The following is a 22,111-nucleotide window of genomic DNA, read 5'->3' on the forward strand; positions in this document are numbered from 1 at the left end:
GGGTACAGATGCCTCAACTTATTCAAGGTTGCCGTACTGGCGAACGATGTAACTAGGTTACATCGGGCTGGTACATAGGGCTGGTGCTTGGGGCACAGGTGTAGGAAAAGTGCTGACTATGTGCTAGGTTGGAGAAGGCATGGCACCCCACTCCAGCACTCTTGCCTGGAAAATCCCATGGACAGAGGAGCCTGGTGGGCCGCAGTCCATAGGGTCGCTAAGAGTCGGACACGACTGAATGACTTCCCTTTCACTTTTCACTTTCGTGCATTGGAGAAGGAAATGGCAACCCACTCCAGTGTTTTTGCCTGAAGAATGCCAGGGACGGGAGAGCCTCGTGGGCTGCCGTCTATGGGGTCACACAGAGTCAGACATGACTGAAGCGACTTAGCTTAGCATGTGCTAGGTAGTGGGATAGGATTCAGAACAATACAGATCCAGGCTTTGTTTTCATGGAGTTTACAGCCTAGTGAGTCATAGACATTGGAGGTAGTAAAAAATAGTCATGCACATGAAGAATGAGAAAATATGAAAGCCAAAGATAAAATCCTGAGGAACATCAATATAATATCTAAAGGATAAAGAGAATAAGAAACCCTAGGGAAGATATGCAGAAAAGTGAAAGGGAAAGTGTTAGTTGCTCAGTTGTGTCCAACTCTTTGCAACCTCATGGACTGTAGCCCACAAGGCTCCTCTGTTCATGGAATTCTCCAGGAAAGGGTACTGGAGTGGGTAGCCATTCCCTTTTCTGGATAGCCATTCTTTTCTCCAAGGGATCTTCCTGACCCAGGGATCAAACCTGGGTCTCCTGCATTGCAGGCAGATTCTTTACTGTCTGAGCCACCAGGGAAGCCAAGAGATGCAGAAGTCACAGTTAAAAGTAAGGAGGAAAATCAGGGGTGAGCACGGCCTTGGGAAACATTGGAAGGGGGAATTTTGAGGAGAGAATGTTAATTGACCAAAAAGCCTAGTTAGATGAGTAAAAGTGTGTAGTGGCATTGGTAACTAACAGATCTTTGATGGCCCCAGCAAGGGTGGCTTCCTGGGGCTGATGGGGATGGAAGCAAACTGTAGTGGATTGAGGTGAGATTTGAAAGCAGGACCAGAAGTGAGAGGGACTGGAGTGAGATGGGTTAAAAGTCCAGTGAGCAAGAGAAAATGTGTGAATTGGAGTGACAATAGTAGGTAGGGAAGGATTTAAGGTACAAGAAAAACATTTTTAGGGACGAATTAATAGTTGAATTAATAGAATTAATAGCCTGGTGGGCTGCCGTCTATGGGGTCACACAGAGTCGGACACAACCGAAGCGACTTAGCAGCAGCAATAGATGGTGACTGGTTATGAGTAGACAAGGGAAGAAGAGTCAGATAATTTCATTCCCCATCCCAGGTTACTGAGAGTGTTGGTGCCATTATCAGAGATAAGTTAAACATACTTAGTTTGTCATGACAGTGAGACATGCAGCATACATGTCTTTAGTTGGAGTTGGAAAATTTTAAATGTAATTGTTGGGCAAGCCCGCAAGATGGCGGCGGCTGGAGCGGGCCGTCTGAGGCGGGCGGCGTCGGCCCTGTTGCTCCGGGCCCCGCGCCTGCCCGCCCGGGAGCTCTGAGCTCCCGCTCGGCTCTGTCACAAAAAGGTTGTTGATCATTATGAAAATCCCCGAAACGTGGGGTCCCTTGACAAGACATCTAAAAATGTTGGGACTGGATTGGTGGGGGCTCCAGCGTGTGGTGATGTCATGAAATTACAGATTCAAGTGGATGAAAAGGGGAAGATCGTGGACGCCAGGTTTAAAACATTTGGCTGTGGTTCTGCCAACGCCTCCAGCTCGTTAGCCACCGAATGGGTAAAGGGGAAGACGGTGGAGGAAGCCTTGACCATCAAAAACACAGACATCGCCAAGGAGCTGTGCCTCCCGCCTGTGAAACTGCACTGCTCCATGCTGGCTGAAGACGCCATCAAGGCCGCCCTGGCTGATTACAAACTGAAACAAGAACCCAAAACAGGAGAGGCCGAGAAGAAATGACCGCCTGGTGATGGATGCCTCAAAGGGCCCACAGGCTGCCAGCGCCCCCACCCACGCAGTCACATGGGTGTTCAGAAGCCCTCGCACTACAATAAAAGCGCTCTGAGATCACACAACCTTTGCTGCTCACGTTGCGAATCTAACTCAAGCAAAATACACAGCCTAGTTGTTCTGAACCCTGGGGTTTCCTGCAGCTCACTTTCATCGCCTTAACCTCGTGTGTGTCTATACCTCGCGTGTGTCTATTTCGATTTATGTGTATGACCCCAAAACTGAAATTAGTAGCGAAGTCTCAGGTTTGGGTAGTCGTTAAGTGCACAATATCTAATTCTACCTGAATCTTTTGGGGGAAGATTACCAATAGAAAGCCTTGGTAAGATTATTTGGTAGGACCAAATAAAGTACACGTATTGTACATAAAACAGATTTTGCATCTATATTATAAAGCAATGTTGTAAGACGGAAAAAAAAAATGTAATTGTTGAAATGTTTGCTAGGATTGGCTTTAAGTTGTGCAAGCAGCATTTTCCGGCGGTATTACTTATGTAATATACTGTGTACAGCCATGTACTTCCTAGCTGAATTCCTCATTATTAAAATTTGGGATAACTTTCATTTATACTGATAGTATCAAAGCTGGATGTTGTCATTAAGGAAATAATACTGTTAATCACTGCTTTTGAATGGAAGAACCATGATACTTATTTTTATTTAAACACATAGTAATAGCCAGACACTATTATAATCACTTTACAAATGTTAAATAATTTAAACTTAATCATTCTCATAAAAAAAAAGAAAAGTTGAGGTTAGAAAAGGTAGTAAGTTAAATGTCAAATAAAACAGTGGTTCAAACTTGTAACACTGAATCCCTTTCATTATGATACTGATATGTGATCAATTTGTTTTTAAGTGAAAAGAAATACAATCTTAAACATAATTCTTGATGACCACCTTGATAATACAAAACGTATTTTTACCCAGTTGAAATTAAAAAGAAAACACCATTTACCTCTACCACTGAAATTAACTATAAAAGTTGCTGCACAACTAAACATGCCACAAGATAGTATAACAGCTAAAAAATCAAAACATTTGCAGACAGCACCACCAGAAGAAAATACAAGCACAGGTATATGCAATGTAATATTTCCATGTAACTCATCTTTCCTAAGATTGGATCTTTTAAGAAAAAGAAAAAAAAAATCATGAGATTCTGCCATAATGGGCACTATTGATGATATTAGAACTTCTGACCGTATTTTTGAGCTTACTGATGTTGGAGCAAAACTAGAGTAATTCATTTTTCAAAATGAGAATTAAAAAAGCACGTGGTAATAAGTCGAAAAAACCTACAGTAAAAAGTAGGAATTCCAAATTATTATTAGTATTAATATCTATCTTTTCTAATTCAGCCTACTGAAGCAGGATGCTAAAGATGAGGACTAATTTGTTGCTTAATCCATAGTCCTGTCTGACTCTTTGTGACCCCACAGACACAGGCTCCTCTGTCCAAGGATTTCTCAGGCAAGTGGGTTGCCATTTCTTCCTCTAGGGGATCTTCCTGACCCAGGATTGAACCCATGTCTCCTGCTTGGCAGGATTCTTTACCACTGAGTCATCCAGGAAGCCTGAAGACTTCAGTTCAGTTCAGATGCTGAGTCATGTCCGATTCTTTGTGACCCCATGGACTGCAGCATGCCAGCATGCTGCTGATGCCATGATGCCATCTAACCATCTTATCCTCTGTCACCCCCTTCTCCTTCCGCCTTCAATCTTTCCCAGCATCAGGTGGCCAAAGTATTGGAGTTTCAGCTTCAGCATCAGTCCTTCCAATGAACATTCAGGACTGATTTCCTTTATGAATGAGTGGCTTGATCTCCTTGCAGTCCAAGGGTCTCTCAAGAGTCTTCTCCAACACCACAGTTCAAAAGCATCAATTCTTCAGTGCTCAGCTTTTTTTATAGTCCAACTCTCCAAATATGACTACTGGAAAAACCATAGCTTTGGCTACACAGACCTTTGTTAGCAAAGTAATGTCTCTGCTTTTCAATATGCTGTCTAGGTTGGTCATAATTTTTCTTCCAAGGAGCAAGGGTCTTTTAATTTCATGGTTGCAGTCACCATCTGCAGTGATTTTGGAGGCCCCCCAAAATAAAATCTCTCCCTGTTTCCATTGTTTCCCCATCTATTTGCCATAAAGTGATGGGACCATATGCTATGATCTTAGTTTTCTGAATGTTGAGTTTTAAGCCAACTTTTTCACTCTCCTCTTTCACTTTCATCAAGAGGCTTTTTAGTTCTTCTTCACTTTCTGCCCTAAGGGTGGGGTCATCTGCATATCTGAGGTGATTGATATTTCTCCCGGAAATCTTGATTCCAGCTTGTGCTTAATCCAGCCCGGCATTTCACATGATGTACTTTCCATATAAGTTAAATTAGCTGGATGACAATATACAGCCTTGACCTACTCCTTTCTCAATTTGCAACCAGTCTGTTGTTCCATGTCCAGTTCTAACTGTTGCCTCTTGACCTGCATACAGATTTCTCAAGAGGCAGGTCAGGTGGTCTGGTATTCCCATATCTTTCAGAATTTTCCAGTTTGTGGTGCTCTACACAGTCAAAGGTTTTGGTGCAGTCAATAAAGCAGAAGTAGATATTTTTCTGGAACTCTCTTACTTTTTCTATAATCCAATAGATTTTGGCAATTTGATCTCTGGTTCCTCTGCCTTTTCTAAATCCAGCTTGAATATCTGGAAGTTCACGGTTCACGTACTGTTGAAACCTGGCTTGGAGAATTTTGAGCATTACTTTGCTAGCGTGTGAGATGAGTGCAACTGTGTGGTAGTTTGAGCATTCTTTGGCATTGCCTTTCTTTGGGATTGGAATGAAAACTGACCTTTTCCAGTCTTGTGGCCACTGCTGAGTTTTCCAAATTTGCTGGCATATTGAGTGCAGCACTTTTGGAGCATCATCTTTTAAGATTTGAAATAGCTCAACTGGAATTCCATCACCTCCACATGCTTTGTTTGTAGTGATGCTTCCTAAGGCCCATTTGATTACGCATTCCAGGCTGGCTATAGGTGAGTGATCACACTATCGTGATTATCTGGGTTATGAAGATCTTTTTTGTATAGTTTTTCTGTGTATTCTCACCACCTTTTCCTAATATCTTCTGCTTTTGTTAGGTCCAAACCATTTCTGTCCTTTATTGAGCCCATCTTTGCATGAAATGTTCCCTTGGTATCTCTAACTTTCTTGAAGAGATCTCTAGTCTTTCCCATTTTATTGTTTTCCTCTTATTTCTTTGCATTGATAACTGAGGAAGGCTTTCTTATCTCTCCTTGCTATTCTTTGGAACTCTGCATTCAAATGGATATATCTTCGGATAACCAACATACCACATGTAAACTGTATGCATGTTTTTCATGTAATAACACATGATTTGATACACTTAAGTACTGCAAAATGATTACCAGTATTAGATTCCCAGCACTTATTCATCTTATAACTGAAGTTCGTACCCTTTGACCAATATCTCCAGATTTCCCCCACCTCCCAGACCCTGGTAACCACCATTTTACTCTCTGCTTCTTTTAGTTTGGGTTTTTTAGATTCCACATATAAATAAGACCACACCGTATTTGTCTTTCTGTTTGATTTATTTCACTTAGCATAATGCCTTCCAGATTAATCCCCGATGGCAAGATTTCCTTCTTTCTCATTGCTGAATTAATATGCCATTTTATCTATATACCACATTGTGTTTAGCCATTCATCCATACAGGGACACTATTGTGAATAATGTTGTAATGAATATGTGAGTGTAGATTTCTCTTCAAGACCTTGATTTCACTTCCTTTGGTTTTACACCCCAAAGTGGGTGTTGCTGGGCCCTATGGTAGTTCTATTTTTAATTTTTTGAGGAACATCTGTGCTGTTTTCTGTAATACTTACACCAATTTACATTCCAACCAAAAATGCACAAGAGTTTCCCTATTTCCATATCCTTGCCAACAAGTTTGTCTTGTCTTTCTATATATATATATATATATATATATGTATATATTTATTTATTTATTTTTGGCTGTGCTGTGTCTTCACTGCTTTCTGCAGGCTTTCTCTTGTGGTGTGCAGGGGCTACTCCTCCTTGCCATGCACTGGCTTCAATAGTTGGAGCACGAGGGCTCAGTAGTTGTGATGTGGGGACTCCATGGGCTTCAGTAGTTGTAGCACACAGGTTCATTAGTTCTAGCTCCTGGGCCCTAGAGTGCTCAGTAGCTGTGGCGCAGGGGTTTAGTTGCTCCGGGGCATGTGGAATCTTCCCAGATGCGGGACTGAACCTGTGACCTCTGCATAGGCAGGCAGATTCTTATCCACCGAAGTCCACATATCTCTTATCTTTTTGAGGATAACCATTCTAACAGTGTGGGCCTTATTTCACCGTGGTTTTGATTTGCATTTCCCTGATGATTAGTGGTATTGAGCATCTTTTCAAGCACCTATTGGTCATTTGGATGTTTTCTTTGAAAAAGCACTAAATTCCTCTGCACATTTTTAAATTGGATTGTCTGCTTTGTAGCCTCTGAGTTGTAAGAGTTCCTTGTATATTTTAATTATTAACCCCTTGTAAGAGAAACAATTTGAAGTGTTTTCTCTCATTCCAAACACTGCCTTTTCATTTTGATTCTTCTGCCAAGGGTTTTTAGTTTGATGTGGGCCCACTTATTTACTTTTGTTTCTGTTGTTTGTGCTTTGGCATCACATCCAAAAAAATCATTTCCAAGACCAACATCAAGTTTTCCCTGTTTCCTTCTAGGTCTTACGGTTTCAGGTTTTATGTTTAAGTCTTTAGTCCATGGAATACAAGTTTAAAAAATCAAAGTGAGTTACTGTGAGCTCAAATAGGAGCTTCAAAGAAGTTGGGGTGAAGGAGACTCCAGAGTTCTCTTCAGAGAATGAACAGAAAGTGGTAACTAGGACATTTTTCAGGCTAGATTCGGTACCTGTGGTTGAGGCTGCACGCTTTTAGAATGGCCAAGGCCTGGTCTGTGACAGTTTTACAGAATTCAGAAAAATAGGACTTAGGCTGTATGTTTCTGCTGCTTGAAGGGCTTTACATTGAGGTTCTGAGCTTTGTCGGCTGTCTCCAAAGTAATAACTGTTTATTGGGACTTTGCTTCTTTTGCAGGGTGGGGGAGGCTTTGCTTTTGTTTACTTGGTAGAAGTTGTGCACCCAGGGAGGCAAAAAAAGAAGTAACGAAAATCCCCATTCCCTGTGAAGTTAAAACGAGGACAGCGGCCCCTTAACATCCCTCACCTTGCCTCTTCTGCTCAAGACACAGGTCTGAGCAGCACCAAGAGCAAACCCTGTACGGTCCACAGAGTTGCGCTCCAGTCCGGGGGCGGAACCCCAGGAAACCCCGCCTCCCAAGCCCAATCCCAGCTCTCCGCCGGCGGACAGGAAGCGGCGGCGGGCCTAGCAGCCCGGGAACCGGCCCCAGTGCGCATGCGCGCGCCCCTGGGGCGCCTGGGGGAGGGGGAGGGGCGGGAGGAAGGGGTGCGGCTCCGCCTGCCTGTTGGGCGCCGGCTGGTCACGTGGTAAGGAAGGAGGCGGAGGTCCCGGGCTCGGGGGAGGGAGGTAGAGAAGAGGGAAGGAGCGAGGGAAGGAAAGCGGGGAAGGGAGGAAGGAAACGAACGAGGGGGAGGGAGGTCCCTGTTTTGGAGGTGCTGGAAGCTTTGCCGGCTCTTGAAGTGGGGCGAGAGGGAGGTGCTTCGCCGTTTCTCCTGCCCGGGGAGGTCCCGGCTTCCCGTGGAGGCTCCGGACCAAGCCCCTTCAGCTTCTCCCTCCGGTTCGATGTGCTGCTGTTAACCCGTGAGGAGGCGGCGGCGGCGGCGGCAGCGGAAGATGGTGTTGCTGAGAGTGTTAATTCTGCTCCTCTCCTGGGTTGCGGGGCTGGGAGGTGAGGCACGACCCCCAGTGCCGGGGGCGCCGTGAGCTCAGCGGACCGCGCGGCGGCAGCGGCGGCCGGGCCGAGCGGAGCCCAGTCGCGCCGTGCGGCGGGTGCGTCAGTCAGCCCGGCCGGCCGGCGGCGCCACTCGGGCGCGCAGTGCTCCCCACTCCCTATTGTCCCCCGCGCCCCGACCGCGTTCCCTTCCGTGGCGGGCCGAGGACGCTCTGAATCTCCGGCGAGGCCTTTCCCGCCCCCTGCCGCCCCAGCAGCAGGGGAGGCTGGGGTCGCCTGCCAGAGAAGCAAAGTCGGGAGATCCGGTGGCCAAGCGAGAGCCGTGGAGCTCAGGCCGGTTGGCACCATCACTCCAGCGGGCTCGCCGGGCGCCGGGGCGGGCAGCTGCCTCGGGGCCGGTGATCACCCTCCTTACCCTTTTGCCCCAGCCCCTTGCCCGTGGCGAATTCCGGAGTCCCCTCCGCCGCGAAGAACCACCGCGGAGGCTCGTGGGAAGTTGCGATTGTATTGTTCCGTTACCGGGCGCGGCGATCCAGACCGACCCGGTTCTGCGGAGAGGCCGCCCGAGGAGGGGTAACAGTGGTCTCCTGCTGGTGTGAGCCGGGCGGCTTTGGCTCTCCAAAGTGCCCCGCCTCTGTCCGACTGTTCCGAGATTAGCAGGAGGGTGTGTTTCTGTTCTGTGAAAACATTCTGTTGCCCTGGGGAAAGGGTTTCGTGGAGAGAAAGCTAAGTCGTTTCGGGATGTTCTTTGATCTGTAGGCTGCTTTGCGTCTTTTAGAGAGACGGTCCCTCGGTGACCTAACTTGAAGAGTTTTCTTAAACTCTCAGGTGGAATAGACATATAGTGTAATTAATGGATTGTCAAAACAGTGGCAATCCTCCACCTCCCCTCCCCACGTTGGAGTTAAAGTGTGCTAAAGCGTATAATTTCTTGATGACTCCGGTTTTGAAGACGTTTTTTGTTTCCAGTTTATCCGAGGACCAACTGCATCATTTTATTCTTGTGTGAAGTGCTTTATTTTTGGTTAACTTTTTCACTTCCCTCCGGAGTATACATAAAGACTTTAAAGTATGTTTGAAAGAATTGGATTGAAATTTTTTCCGGAATGTTTTGGATGAGTATAGACTCATTTGATAATTTAGAAAATGTCTGAATGTTTCATGTAGTGGATTGTTTTTGTTCTTTTCTTTGACTTAGGACTGCATAGCCTAGCATATTTTTGTTCCGTCTTCTACTTAGTCTGAAGATACTTTGTAGGTAGATTTCTGTTGCAGTTTGTAGTGTTCATTTGCGAGAGAAACATTTTAGATTAGGAGCTTCTGGTAGATGTTTAGTTTGAAATATCTGTGCTGGATAACCTCTAAAAGGGCCTTTGTTTTTACATTTGTATTTATGTTCTGAATGTGACTTCCAGCAAATTTCTGTTTTCACTTTTTGTTAGATGCTGATTTCTTTGAGGTAGTAAAAAGTAAGGCATCCACATGAGGCAGATTAAACTAATGATTAGTAGTATGTAAAATGTCCTTTGTTTTTAAAGAGTGAAACAGTAAGAGTAGACACTGGTCTCTTCTGATGGTTGAAGAAAAAGTATAAATTGACAGCGTAATCTTTGCGGGCTAAGACCTTTTTTAAACAAAGATTTTCTAAATTCAGAACTCTGGAGTCATTTTTAAAGTATCATTTTGCATTAAACATTGGTTAAAAGGCTGCTTAATTTTTGATGTTTGTTTTAAGCAGAATTTTTTCAGAAAACCACTAAGAAATCTTTCATTTTAAAATTAACATCAAGATTGTAGTTATGGGGTACCTGGAGATATTTGTAATGTATTTTTATCCACACATCTGCGCTGTTTATGGTCGTTTGTAAGAAGTTTATGTAAGGATGATATGAGAATAGAATGCATTCAGACTCTCCTATGAGAGAATGAATATTTTGTGTAGATTAGGACAAGCTATAGTGGAAATATGAATTTAACTTTAAAGTATAAGTCGTTTTAGATACTTAATAATCGTTTTTAGTTGCTTCCCCTGTGATTTGTCAATCCTGTTTTGCATTAGTTTTTTTCTTGCTCTTAGTGTGATGGTTGGGAAGCTAGAAAAGAGAATGTGTTTAGAATCTTGAAACTAAACTTTGCCAATGCTGTCCATTTCTCACAATGTCCACCTGTGTTCTGTTTGTAGGAAGATACCATGAATTTTCTAGAGCTTAGTATCTATATAGACATGTACTCAAATATATGAATAAAATGCTTTATTATATGCAACCGCATTAGAAATTTATTAGAACTATTCTGATTATATATAGCCCAAAGAACTTTTATGTATATGTGAATTGTACTTTTTAACACAAATATGTTGGTGAGTTGATTTTTTTTTTTTTCTCTTTAAAAAAATTGGTGTGTTTGAGAGGTCCAAAGGTATTTCAGCTGTACCAGTAAATTCAATCCCCTGTTTTTGTTTAATGAAATCATACTTTAAATGAACTCTTAGAGTATGACTTTTTTTTTTTTTTTTGACTGTGGTGTCTGGGCTGGTGGGTATTGTAGTTTCCCAACCAGGGATCAAAACCAAGCTGAGAACAAAATTCCCGGCATGTTTCTTATATTAAAAAGTCTGGTGTAAATGCTTTGCTTTGTAGCATGCTTCTTAAAGAAATAAATTTTATGGAAGTTTGGCCAAAAGTATAAAAGTTTAAGCTTAAATTAATTCTCACTTCTACCAGCAAGTCAGGGTCTATGAAGTTAATAAAATGGACAGACTTTTGGTCTTTATCTTTAAGGAGCTGTGACTCTTTATCTTTTTAATGTTGGTATTGATAATCCAGCTAGCTGTACCATCTTGAGAAGACCCATTTCAGGCCATTAGTTAGCAGTATCTTTTCTGTGTGTATAAGGACCTCTTTGAGTAGCAAAGAACTGGGCATGGCAAGCACCCCTCTCTTTTCTGATCTCATTTTTATAACTTGTTTAACATCTTCCAGGGTGTTTATTACCTAATATTTTTTAAATTATCTTACAGACTTGCAGGGTGGAGCAGGGAGAGTAAGGGACATTTTTGTAATGTCTTCTGTATTTCTGATACTGTGTTAAAAGTTTCACTTTCCAACTTGTATGAGAGAGTGGTGACATTCTACATTTAAAGAAACAGACTTGAAGAAATATTTTTTCTGACATTGTCCACCTGCTCAGTGGTGAATTAGACTGTCAAACCCAAGCCGGTTTGACCTAAACCTGGACTTTTTACCTATTGCCCCCTCATGCCTTTTTGAAAGCAGTTTTCACATGTTAGTTCAAAGGTGTTCTCTGGACTGAATCACCTTAGAGATGTGTTTTGTTTGATTTGCAGTGTCTTCAAGTTTCAACTACTGATGGGCTTTGAAAAATTAGGAAACTTATTAAAAATTTTTTTTCTTCGTTTTGGTTAAAATTTACTGACTGTGCTGGGTCTTAATTGCAGCGTGTGGGATCCATAGTTGCAGCATATGGGATCTAGTTCCCTGAGTAGGGATCAAACCCAGGCCTCCTGCACTGGGACATGGAGTCTTAGCCCCTGGACCACCAGGGAAGTCCCAAATTGGGAAATTTCTGAGTGAAGTTTATGGATTTCTGTATTTTGGGAGGAAGACTTGAAAATCCTGTTAACTGTTCAGAAATATTCCTATTGTCTGGAGCAGAGCAGTAGCCATTCCCCTCTTTAAACTGGACTTGGGAATCAGCGTGGTTCCCCTCAATCTGGCTGGCTGTATGTACGCTTAGCCTGCTGCACTCATTTTTGTTACTTGCGTCAGTCCTTGTAGATATGTTATTTGCGTCTTTGCCTCAGTTTCATCTTGCAAACATGACAGCACCATTTATTTATTTGGTTGTGCTGTGTGAAATGTGGGATCTTAGTTCCCCAACTAGGGATCAAACCCATGCCGCTTGCAGTCCCGACAGCAACCATAAAATTATTTTTTTTGAATTGGGACCTCTTATTCAATTTTTATTATATTGTTTATAATATTAACTTTTCTCTGGTCCTAGAAATTTGTTAATAAACACTGTGGCATACACAATACTTTTTATCTGGCATTAGGGTATTAGATATTTTAAAAAATTCTTGTGTGCATAATAGTAACAATTGGAAGGTCTTAAATAATGATAGTTACAATTTTTCCACATCTCTTTATCTCAGTGAGGAAATAAGAAACCACATCTTTTTATGCTGGGATAAGGCTCAGAAAAAAATCGGTTGAGAGTTCTGTAGATAACTTAGATGTTTTTTCTTTTAAGAATTGGTTATAAACATAAACTCTGTTTTTGAAATTGAGAAAATGAAACTGAGTAATAAATCCAAGAATAAACTCCATTTTTTTTTCTTTTTAAACTTTGTTGAGAGATCACAAGTTTGGCCTTGAGACTATTTCCTGAATGACAAGTTTCTGGGACCAGACTTTTTAAATATTTTGTGCTTTTGATGAAAGTTTTTATAAAATGATAAAGTTTTATAAAGTTGTTATAAAACATATTTACTGTGCCCCTTTTAAAGGGGCTGAATTTAATCTTAAATGATTGAGATTTAGTATAAGAACAGCTTACTGTTTTGGGCTAAACTTAGTTTGGCTGTCAATTATTTTACAAGGGAAAGGGGGCAACGTTAAGAAGAAAAATCCCATTTAGAGTTGTGAAGGTAGTAACACCGCCATGTAGCAGTGTGAAGGCTTTGCCTTAGGACTAGTTGGGACAGTTCTGTCCTAGCTAGGTTGCAGAAACAGCAGTACTGAGAACAGTTCTCAGGAAGTGTAGACTTCCTTTGATACTGGGTGATTCCATTCTGAAGCTACTATAGTTCCAACTAAACAATGAGAGAACATGTACAGTAAGAACATTGTTGTTTTAGTCATCAGTGTTTATTGTGTGTCTGTGGCTAGTAGGAGTCATGAAGGCACAGTCTTGAGAGAGAAAAGAGGTAAAAAGTATTGAGCTTGCCAGAGTAGACATAAATGTCAAGATATAAAAATAAGAGTTCCAATTATGTATTGTAGTTGAAATGAGGATTTATTAAGCTGGAGGGACATCAACCAGTTGAAGAGAGCTTTTTGAGATAGAAGAAAATACCGTAAGGTGTAGTAAGATACATGTAGGTTTACTTGCCTGGAATGGAGAGTTTACGGTAGGAAATAAGGAGAAATGCTAACTGGGCTATGATGACTAGAACTCTCATTTTTCATATAATAGGCCATGGTAACTATGGGGTATTGTGGAATTTTGGTTGGTTGAGCCAACAAAGGTCCATCTAGTCAAAGCTATGGTTTTTCCAGTAGTCATGTATGGATGTGAGAGTTGGACTATAAAGAATGCTGAGAGCCAGAGAATTGATGGTTTTGAACTGTGGTATTGGAGAAGACTCTTGAGAGTCCCTTGGACTTCAAGGAGATCCAACCAGTCAATTATAAAGGAAATCAGTCCTGAATGTTCATTGGAAGGACTGACGCTGAAGCTGAAACTCCAATACTTTGGCCACCTGATAGGAAAAACTGACTCACTGGAAAAGACCCGAGGCTGGGAAAGATTGAAGGCAGGAGGAGAAGGGGACGATAGGGGATGAGATGGTTGGATGGTATCACTGACTTGATGGACATGAGTTTGTGCAAGCTCTGGGAGTTGGTGATGGACAGAGAAGCCTGGTGTGCTGCAGTCCATGGGGTCGCAAAGAGTCGGACACGACTGAACAACTGAACTGAACTGAGCAGTTGGGATATGATACAGTAAGGAATAAATTAGCTACTTGGTGATTGAGTCCTGGATTGGGGTAGTGATTGTAGAAATAAAGAAGAGTACATGAGAAATCTTATGGAAGAATAACTGGTAAAACTTGGCAGATGTTTAATGTAAAGATACCACAGTTTATTGAGGGCTCACTCTGTGTTGAATTTGGACCTTAGAGGCTATTGTATTGGAGAGTGTAGTTTTATAAAGCTTTGAGGACCTCAGACTTTGTAGTTCAAAGTGTCTAAGATTTTGAATCTAGATTGAAGGTTCAAAGTTGGAATGTGTGTTAGAGTTGAATTTTGTCTGACTTGTATGCTAATACTTTTGTTGCTAAGTCACTTCAGTTGTATCTGACTCTTTGAGACCCCGTGGACTGTAGCCCACCAGCCTCCTCTGTCCACGGGATTCTCCAGGCAAGAATAGTGGCATGTGTTGCCATTTCCTTCTCCAGGGGATCTTCCCAGCCCAAGGATGGAATCTGTGTCTTTTGCTGCTCCTGCATTGCAGGTGGATTCTTTACTACTGAGCTGCCAGGGAAGCAATACTTTTGTTGAATGTTAGCTAAAACTTTGCACAGTCCTTCAACAATTTGTGGCTAGTCACTTAGGAAGCAGGCTTCCCTGGTGGCACCGTGGTAAAGAATCTTCCTGCAGTGTAGGAGATTTGGGCTTGATCCCTGGGTCAGGAAGATCCCCTGGAGAGGGAAATGGCATTCCTTCTCTGCATTCATTGCAGTATTCTGGTCTGAGAAATCCTATGGCCAGAGGAGCCTGGCGGGCTACAGTCCTTGGGGTCACATGAGTAGGACATGACTTAGCAATTAAAAACAAAAACTTAGGAAGCATTGTTCCTGATAGTTGAGAGATAGAAGTTTGGTGAATTTGAGGTAGACGGATAAGTTAGATTTAAAGATACATAAATTGGAATTAGACTCTTCAGTTCAAGAATATGCTTGATACTTTTGATTATATGTGAATTGTGAAATTCCTATTTCAGACACAAATTGGGGAAAATAATGTGATTTCTGTACTTGAGCCAAATGTACAAATATGATTTATGGAGCAGAATTTTCTTTCCATTTATCTTTGTTTGCATTAATGATTGAAAGGGATATACACATACACACACACACATATGTATTTAACAGCTTTGAACTTTGGATTTAGTTTTCAAAAGAATACAGGTAGAACCCTATACTTTTTAATTGGGTGGAATATAATTTGCTTCTTTTCCTAAGAATTGAGTGGGATAAATTTGTAAAATTGCTGAAGAGATTGTAAAGTGCTGTGCAGATATTATTAAAAATATGTTTCCAAGCCTAATTTCATTTGGAGTCTGTTAGTTACAGAATATAGTTAAATAAATGTATTTATAGAAGTTGAAATACTAGAACATCATTACCACACATTAGGAAATAGAATTTAAGAAATCCTTAATTTCCTCTTGAACACAATTCTGTCACTTAATCATTGAATCTTTTAAAATGTCTGTTGTGAATTTACATCATAGTATTTATGTGGTATTGTAGCTTTGAAAAATTAATGTGTAGTTAAAATGTACCTGCAAAGCAGACACCAAAATATCTGTAAGTCTAGAGATAGATAGTTTTGGTTGTTGCAACTTGAGGGATGCTTACTAGTAACTAGTGGGTAGAGGCCAGAGATACTGTGAAACATCTTAACAATTCATAGGACGGCGGCACCCCCCTCCCCCCGCCCCGCCCCTGTCCAACACGGAATTATCTGGCCAAAATGTCAGAAGGGCTGAGGTTGAAAAACCCTGCTCTGTCTAGCACAAGTTTTCCACCATTGTCATCATCCTTTTTTGTTGTTATTTCTGATAGCTTGCTATCTTAATTGATTACAAGTCACTTCAGTTCAGTTCAGTCCCTCAGTTGTGTCCAACTCTTTGCGACTCCATGAATAGCAGCACGCCAGGCCTCCCTGTCCATCACCAACTCCCGGAGTTCACTCAGACTCACGTCCATCGAGTCACTGATGCCATCCAGCCATCACATCCTCTGTTGTCCCCTTCTCCTGCCCCCAATCCCTCCCAGCATCAGAGTCTTTTCCAATAAGTCAGCTCTTTGCATGAGGTGGCCAAAGTACCGGAGTTTCAGCTTTAGCATCATTCCTTCCAAAGAAATCCCAGGGCTGATCTCCTTCAGAATGGACTGGTTGGATCTCCTTGCAGTCCAAGGGACTCTCAAGAGTCTTCTCCAACACCACACTTCAAAAGCATCAATTCTTCGGCGCTCAGTTTGCTTCACAGTCCAACTCACATCCATACATGACCACAGGAAAAACCATAGCCTTGACTAGATGGACCTTTGTTGGCAAAGTAATGTCTCTGCTTTTGAATATGCTGTCTAGGTTGGTCATAACTTTCCTTCCAAGGAGTAAGCGTCTTTTAATTTTATGGCTGCAGTCACCATCTGCAGTGATTTTGGAGCCCAAAAGAATAAAGTCTGACACTGTTTCCCCATCTATTTCCCATGAAGTGATGGGACCAGATGCCATGATCTTCGTTTTCTGAATGTTGAGCTTTAAGCCAACTTTTTCACTCTCCACTTTCACTTTCATCAAGAGGCTTAATGAGTTCCTCTTCACTTTCTGCCATAAGGGTGGTGTCATCTGCATATCTGAGGTTATTGATCTTTCTCCCGGCAATCTTGATTCCAGCTTGTGTTTCTTCCAGTCCAGTGTTTCTCATGATGTACTCTGCATATAAGTTAAATAAGCAGGGTGACAATATACAGCCTTGACGAACTCCTTTTCCTATTTGGAACCAGTCTGTTGTTCCATGTCCAGTTCTACCTGTTGCTTCCTGACCTGCATACAGATTTCTCAAGAGGCAATAAGGTGGTCTGGTATTCCCATCTCTTTGAGAATTTTCCACAGTTTATTGTGATCCACACAGTCAAAGGCTTTGGCATAGTCAATAAAGCAGAAATAGATGTTTTTCTGGAACTCTTTTGCTTTTTCCATGATCCAGCGGATGTTGGCAATCACTTAAGCATCCCATATTCTTATCCTATTGAAGCCTTCCTCTTGGAGTGCTCTATGCACTGCAGTTAGAAAAAAAATTTTTCCCAGTATTGCCCATTCTTCCTTCAGCTTTGAGTTTATATTTGATTGTTAATTTATAAGAGTGATTAAATGACTGATACCCCATAAAGATTATCTAAAAACCAAACCAATTTCTTGTTAACCTAGAAAAGCCATGGATTAGCTGGGTTTAGTTTCTGTGGTGAAAGATACTTTGACCAGCAGTTTACTCTGCAAATCTCTCTTCAGAATTAGTTCTACTCAGCTTTAACTTTTCACAATTTATTTTCTTCAGAATTTTAACTCATAGTAAGTCCTCAAAAACCTTTATGTCTTTTTCATAACTCCATCCTTCCCTACCATTATTGTCATTGGTAACATCTTTGGCTGAATTGTTTTATTTACACATCAGATTTCCTGGAAGGAGGCAGAGGCAGATGGTTTGGGGTATAATATGGGGGAAGAGCGAGGTAATGAGAGTAGGTTTAGGATAACGTGTGAAGTGTGGGGTAGATGTGTATCAACTTAGGGTGGTAGCTGAAGCCATTTTGTGTGTGTGTGGTGGGCTGAAAGTCATTGTGTGTGTGTGTGTGTGTGTGTGTGTGTGGTGGGCCAAAAGTCATAGTCTCTTGTCTGTACTTATGTTTGCATTTACTTAATATGGTGTAAAGGTGTTTCAAATCACCATAGAAATCTAAATTATGTACACGTTTCCATTTTTGAAATTTTAAGTTGTATTTCATAAGTGGTTGAAATTTAATACATTTGTTAGGTTTTAGCTATTGATATTTTATATTTTGTGGTTGATTTACTTTAAAATTTATAGTTTATGATTTCACTTTGAGCCATCTAGCTTTACTATTTTTAATTCTTAGAGACTAGCCTATCTGAAAAAGTGGGTATATTGTAATATGCTTACAATTCAGACATACTCTCCTGTCTTGAGCTTTCACTTGTAACTCTTAGGTGTGGATATTTGTAGAAAATGATTTGAGTGGTTTCTAATGAAGATTAAACAGGTACTGTGGCTTAAGTTTGAAGTCACATTGTAGAAGTAATTTTTCTAAGACTGTAGTAAAGAAACTTAAGTATATTTCTGAAATACAGGACCTTATAGTTCTTGAAGTCTACCTTTGTCATACAAGAGAACAGCTTGTTAATGGTATTTAGTGCTTCAAGATGAGAGTGACTGTATATCAAGTGTTAAGAAGCATTGGTCAACATAGTGTGATGCCTAAGACACAGCTGATGACTCAAGTTCCTTAGGAAGGAAGTACACTTGATAGTTGGGGAAAAGTGCTCTTGGTGCCTAATTTTAAAATTACACAAATGAAAAGTCTATAGAAAACAACTTGATTACAAGTAATTTTTCTGATGAATGGAAGTGTGCCAGCCTTAGCTTATTCTTACACATCCTCTCATTTATTGTAATTGAGTTTTTCTGTAAATAAATAAAGGGAGATGTGTAATGTCAAAAGATTTTTGCAGATTTTCTTCCTCCATTCTTAGCATTGTCAACTTTGTTTGATAAAGGTAGGAAAAAAATTAAAGTCTGTTTCCTTATATAATATTGCTATCCCACACAAAGATGATACCCACCATCAGTAAGATATACTCTGATTATTTTTTCCTTCTGACATTATTGAAATTTTCATTCTGTTTTTTTTTTCCCCTCTGTTATCATATTTAATTTGATTAGAACAGAAGATTGTAGGTTTTGGACTCAGGAGTTGGGAAGGAAGCTTTTGTTTGCAACCATTCCTGCCTACCTGTGGAATAAGGAAAATAATCATAGTGGTTAGCATTTATGGCATACTTATTTTATTCCAGGTATGATTTTAGGGAATTTTTTGTATTAACTCAGTCTTCACAACACTGACATAAGATTCTGTTGTTCTTATTTCATAAAAGAGGGAACAGGATCAGGGAGGGTAATTTATCCAAGGTCACAAAGCCCTATAGCTACTAATTGTGGAAGCCAGGACTTGAATATAGTCAGTCTGGCTCCAGAATTCATACTCTTAAAAACTTTACTGCCTCTAAAAAACACATGCTTTAAAAAGTATAATGAGGTTGTCAGATTTTGCCTTTGTACGAAGATTGGATTATTTTACCATCGGCGTGTAACTTAGGCTCTTTATGTTTAGTATTTGAGTCATTTGACTTTTGGTCAGTCAAGTTCTTTAAAAGTTTTTTTTTTTGCCATTAGAAAATATTTACAATTAAGATGAGAGAAGCACCTCAGAGAACATTTTATGCACAGTACCATTTCAGTTTGTCACAGATAAATTTATATATGTATTCCTGTTTTAAGAGGTTGAGGACAGATATTAAATCTCTGGATGATGAGATATAGGTTATATCTTTTTTTGTTTTTAACTTTTTTGGACATGTACACCCTACTATATTTCTTTTTATTTATTTAGTTTTGGTTGCTCTGGGTCCTTGTTGCTGTATGTGGGCTTTCTCTAGTTACGGGAGCAGGGGACTACTCTCTGGTTGGGTTGGCACTGGCTTATTGCGGCAGCTTCTCTGTTGCAAAGCACATGCTCAAGGTGCCTGGGCTTCAGGAGTTGTAGCATGCAGGCTCAGGAGTTGCGCCTTGCTGGCTCTTGGGTACCCGGGCGTCCCTAGTTGTGGGACAGGGGCTCATTAGCCTTGGCTCGTGGGCCCTAGAATGCAGTTGTGATGCATGGACTAGTTGCTCTGAGACATGTGAAATCTCCCTGGACCAGTGATTGAACCTGTGTGCCCTGCATTGGCAGGCAGACTCTTACCTACTGCACCACCAGGGAAGTCCCCATCTTTTACAGAAGTAACTATTATAAAACTTTTCTGATACAGAGAAAAACATTTTTTAAAGTCGAATTACCTTTAGTAAATACCAGAATCCTGGTGACTTTGAGAACACTTATAGGAAATAAAATACTGTTTTCTGTAAAAAGGAAGTGAGGTCCTTGAGCTTTCCAGTGTGGTAAGGAGACCAAGTTACATTTTTTCTACTTTGATCCTGCTGGTCATTTTTTCTGCCATTCGTGTATGTAGGTAGTTTTTTGGTGTTGCTTTTTACTTTTTACCCAGTTTTTCTTAAAACTTAGTTATATGTTTTGTTTGTCTTATAGGTCCAGTCCCATTATTCTTCCACCAGTTTTACACAGAGGCATTTGCTTGATATACTGCTAATTTCCCCCTAACTTTTAGTCTTAAAAACATGTATGTTTTCTGAAGGATTGGAAGTATTTATAGGCCAGCTAACATTAAGATTACTAATGATTATCTTTTGCCACATTGCTATACCACTCTTAATATATACATTCTTTTTTTGTTGTTGTTCTGAACCCCTAAAATAAGTTGGTGCCCTTAAATACTTCAGTATGCATCTAATAAGGTTGAGGACATTACCTTTAAATAACTGAGAAAATTGTTTTCTATTTTTTAAGTGTTCAAATTTTACATGGAGGTTGTAGGTACTAGGTACCAAGGAAATGTAGTATATGCTTTGTGAAGGCCAGATTTCTGGCAACCACAGCTAAGGACTACAAAGTAAAACAGTGTTAGTCTGCTTTTCTATTTAGTGAAAAAAAAAAAAAAAAAAAGGTTAACAGTAGAGATAGAAGACAGAATAACTGCACTTCAGGATGGGGCTATTATGTAGAAACAATGGTACAATAACATAATAGCCTAGAGGTTATCACATTGTTATGACCTCTTAGGCTGAAGATGTTAGTAAGGAGGAACCTGGCTCAATAACATGTTAGAGGCAGAAAAGAAAAATCAGTACTGATTCAAAAGGAAAGGTATTTGGCACCTAGGTAAACTTCAGTTGTTTAGGAATCTTCCTCAGTGGAACCTTTCATTTTCATTTGATGTTAGATTACAAACATCTTACTGTACTCTAGGTTTGATGTCTGGTAACAGATTTGTTTCTCCATTGTTAAGGACTTGACATGATGAGAACATCTTCAGTGAGTATTCCATTTATCTGAAGGGAGAACAGGAGTTAAAGATTGCCATCTGTTGAGTCCTTCCTTTTACCTTTAGTCATTCACGTTGCCCCGCTTGGGTAATATTTCAGAGTGATAAAAGAACGTCTAGTTCCGTATTCATGGACAACTGAACATTAGTATTTTTTTTCATTGTTCATCGTTGTTTTTTTTTTTTTTTACTCCTAGACTTTGTAGGCTATGATTCCTTTTGTACAGATCTATTTCATGTGAATAAAGGATTTAAATTAGAGGAAGAATAATAGTCTTTTATGGGCCACAAATCACATATTAATTTAAATGGCAGTAGACCTTTGGAAGAAGTAGTTTCTGTGTTGGTACTTACTGGTTGTGGTTAAATAACCCCTGCAGGAGGGAAATGGCAACCCGGTCCAGTATTGTCTGAAAAATCCCATGGACAGAGAAGCTTGGTGGGCTACAATCCATGGGGTCACAGAGAGTCAGACATGACTGAGCAACTAAGCACAGCAGCACACAGCATGATGGTGACCCCATATTTGTGTCTCTAGCCCAGGACTCTCCCTTGAATTCTGGACTCCATTATCCCAGCTATATCTCCAGTTAGATGTCTGGTGGGCATCTGGAGTTAAACATGTCTGAAATCAGACCTCTGATTCCTCTTACCCAGTCTTTTTTCCTGTAGAATTTCCCATCTCAGTAGATGGGAGCGCTGTTCTTCAGTTGCTCAAGCCAAAAACTGAGTTATCCTTGATGCATTGTTTTCTGTTATACCCTGCTTGCAAATCCTGTCAGTTCCTCCTTTAAAGAATATGCAGATTTTGACAACTTCTCATTAGCTCCACTGCTGCTGCCCTGATTGATACAAATAAACATCCATTTCACTTTAATTACTGTAAAACCTGCTAACTCTTCTTCCTGTTCTCTTGTTCTCTCAGCATAGCAGTCATTGTGATCCTGTTCAGAAGCTGCTTTGGCCAAAATCATCCATTGGTACTTTGTATACTTTAAAATGGTTAAAATGGTGAGTTTTATGTTATGTGAATTGTACCTCAACAAAAAAATAGCAAGATAAATAAAAAATAAAAAACTCCATTCAGTGGCTTACTATTTTAAGTAAAAGCCAGTGTCCTTATAGTGGCTCTTAAGGCCCCACATCGTGTACATGTATGCTTATCCTGCCCGCACCCCACCTCCCCAAGTGCTTCCCCATTGTTTATTTTTGCTCCTACCACACAGAGCTCTTAAAAAAAATGCCAAGCTTGCTCCTGTCTCAGGGATTTTGTATTTGCCAGTCCTTTTACATGGACCAGTTTTCCCCCTAGATTGCTATAGTGTCAACCCTGTTTCTTTTG

The 22,111-nt window shown here is 40.8% G+C and overlaps 1 protein-coding gene and 1 pseudogene across 3 annotated transcripts in view; both read left to right on the top strand.

Moving 5' to 3' along the window:
• Positions 1–1,519: 1,519 nt before the first annotated feature.
• Positions 1,520–2,206, top strand: LOC113900275 (annotated as a pseudogene).
• Positions 2,207–7,638: 5,432 nt separating this feature from the next.
• Positions 7,639–22,111, top strand: part of ADAM10 (ADAM metallopeptidase domain 10) — a 143,587-nt gene continuing 129,114 nt past the window's right edge. Inside the window, exons 1-2 of one of the 3 annotated variants that reach the window (XM_027553891.1) lie at positions 7,691–7,993; positions 21,695–21,780. Coding sequence is in view for 1 of the 3 variants with exons in the window: in XM_027553890.1 (XP_027409691.1) it covers positions 7,939–7,993 (55 nt within the window). In the remaining 2 variants the exon portion in view is untranslated. Of the gene's footprint in view, positions 7,994–8,232; positions 8,661–21,694; positions 21,781–22,111 lie in introns of those variants that run through there. The other 2 variants (XM_027553890.1, XM_027553892.1) reach the window with 2 other exon arrangements.

This window comes from Bos indicus x Bos taurus, chromosome 10 (assembly GCF_003369695.1).
Source record: "Bos indicus x Bos taurus breed Angus x Brahman F1 hybrid chromosome 10, Bos_hybrid_MaternalHap_v2.0, whole genome shotgun sequence".
NCBI classification, from domain to species: Eukaryota; Metazoa; Chordata; class Mammalia; order Artiodactyla; family Bovidae; genus Bos; species Bos indicus x Bos taurus.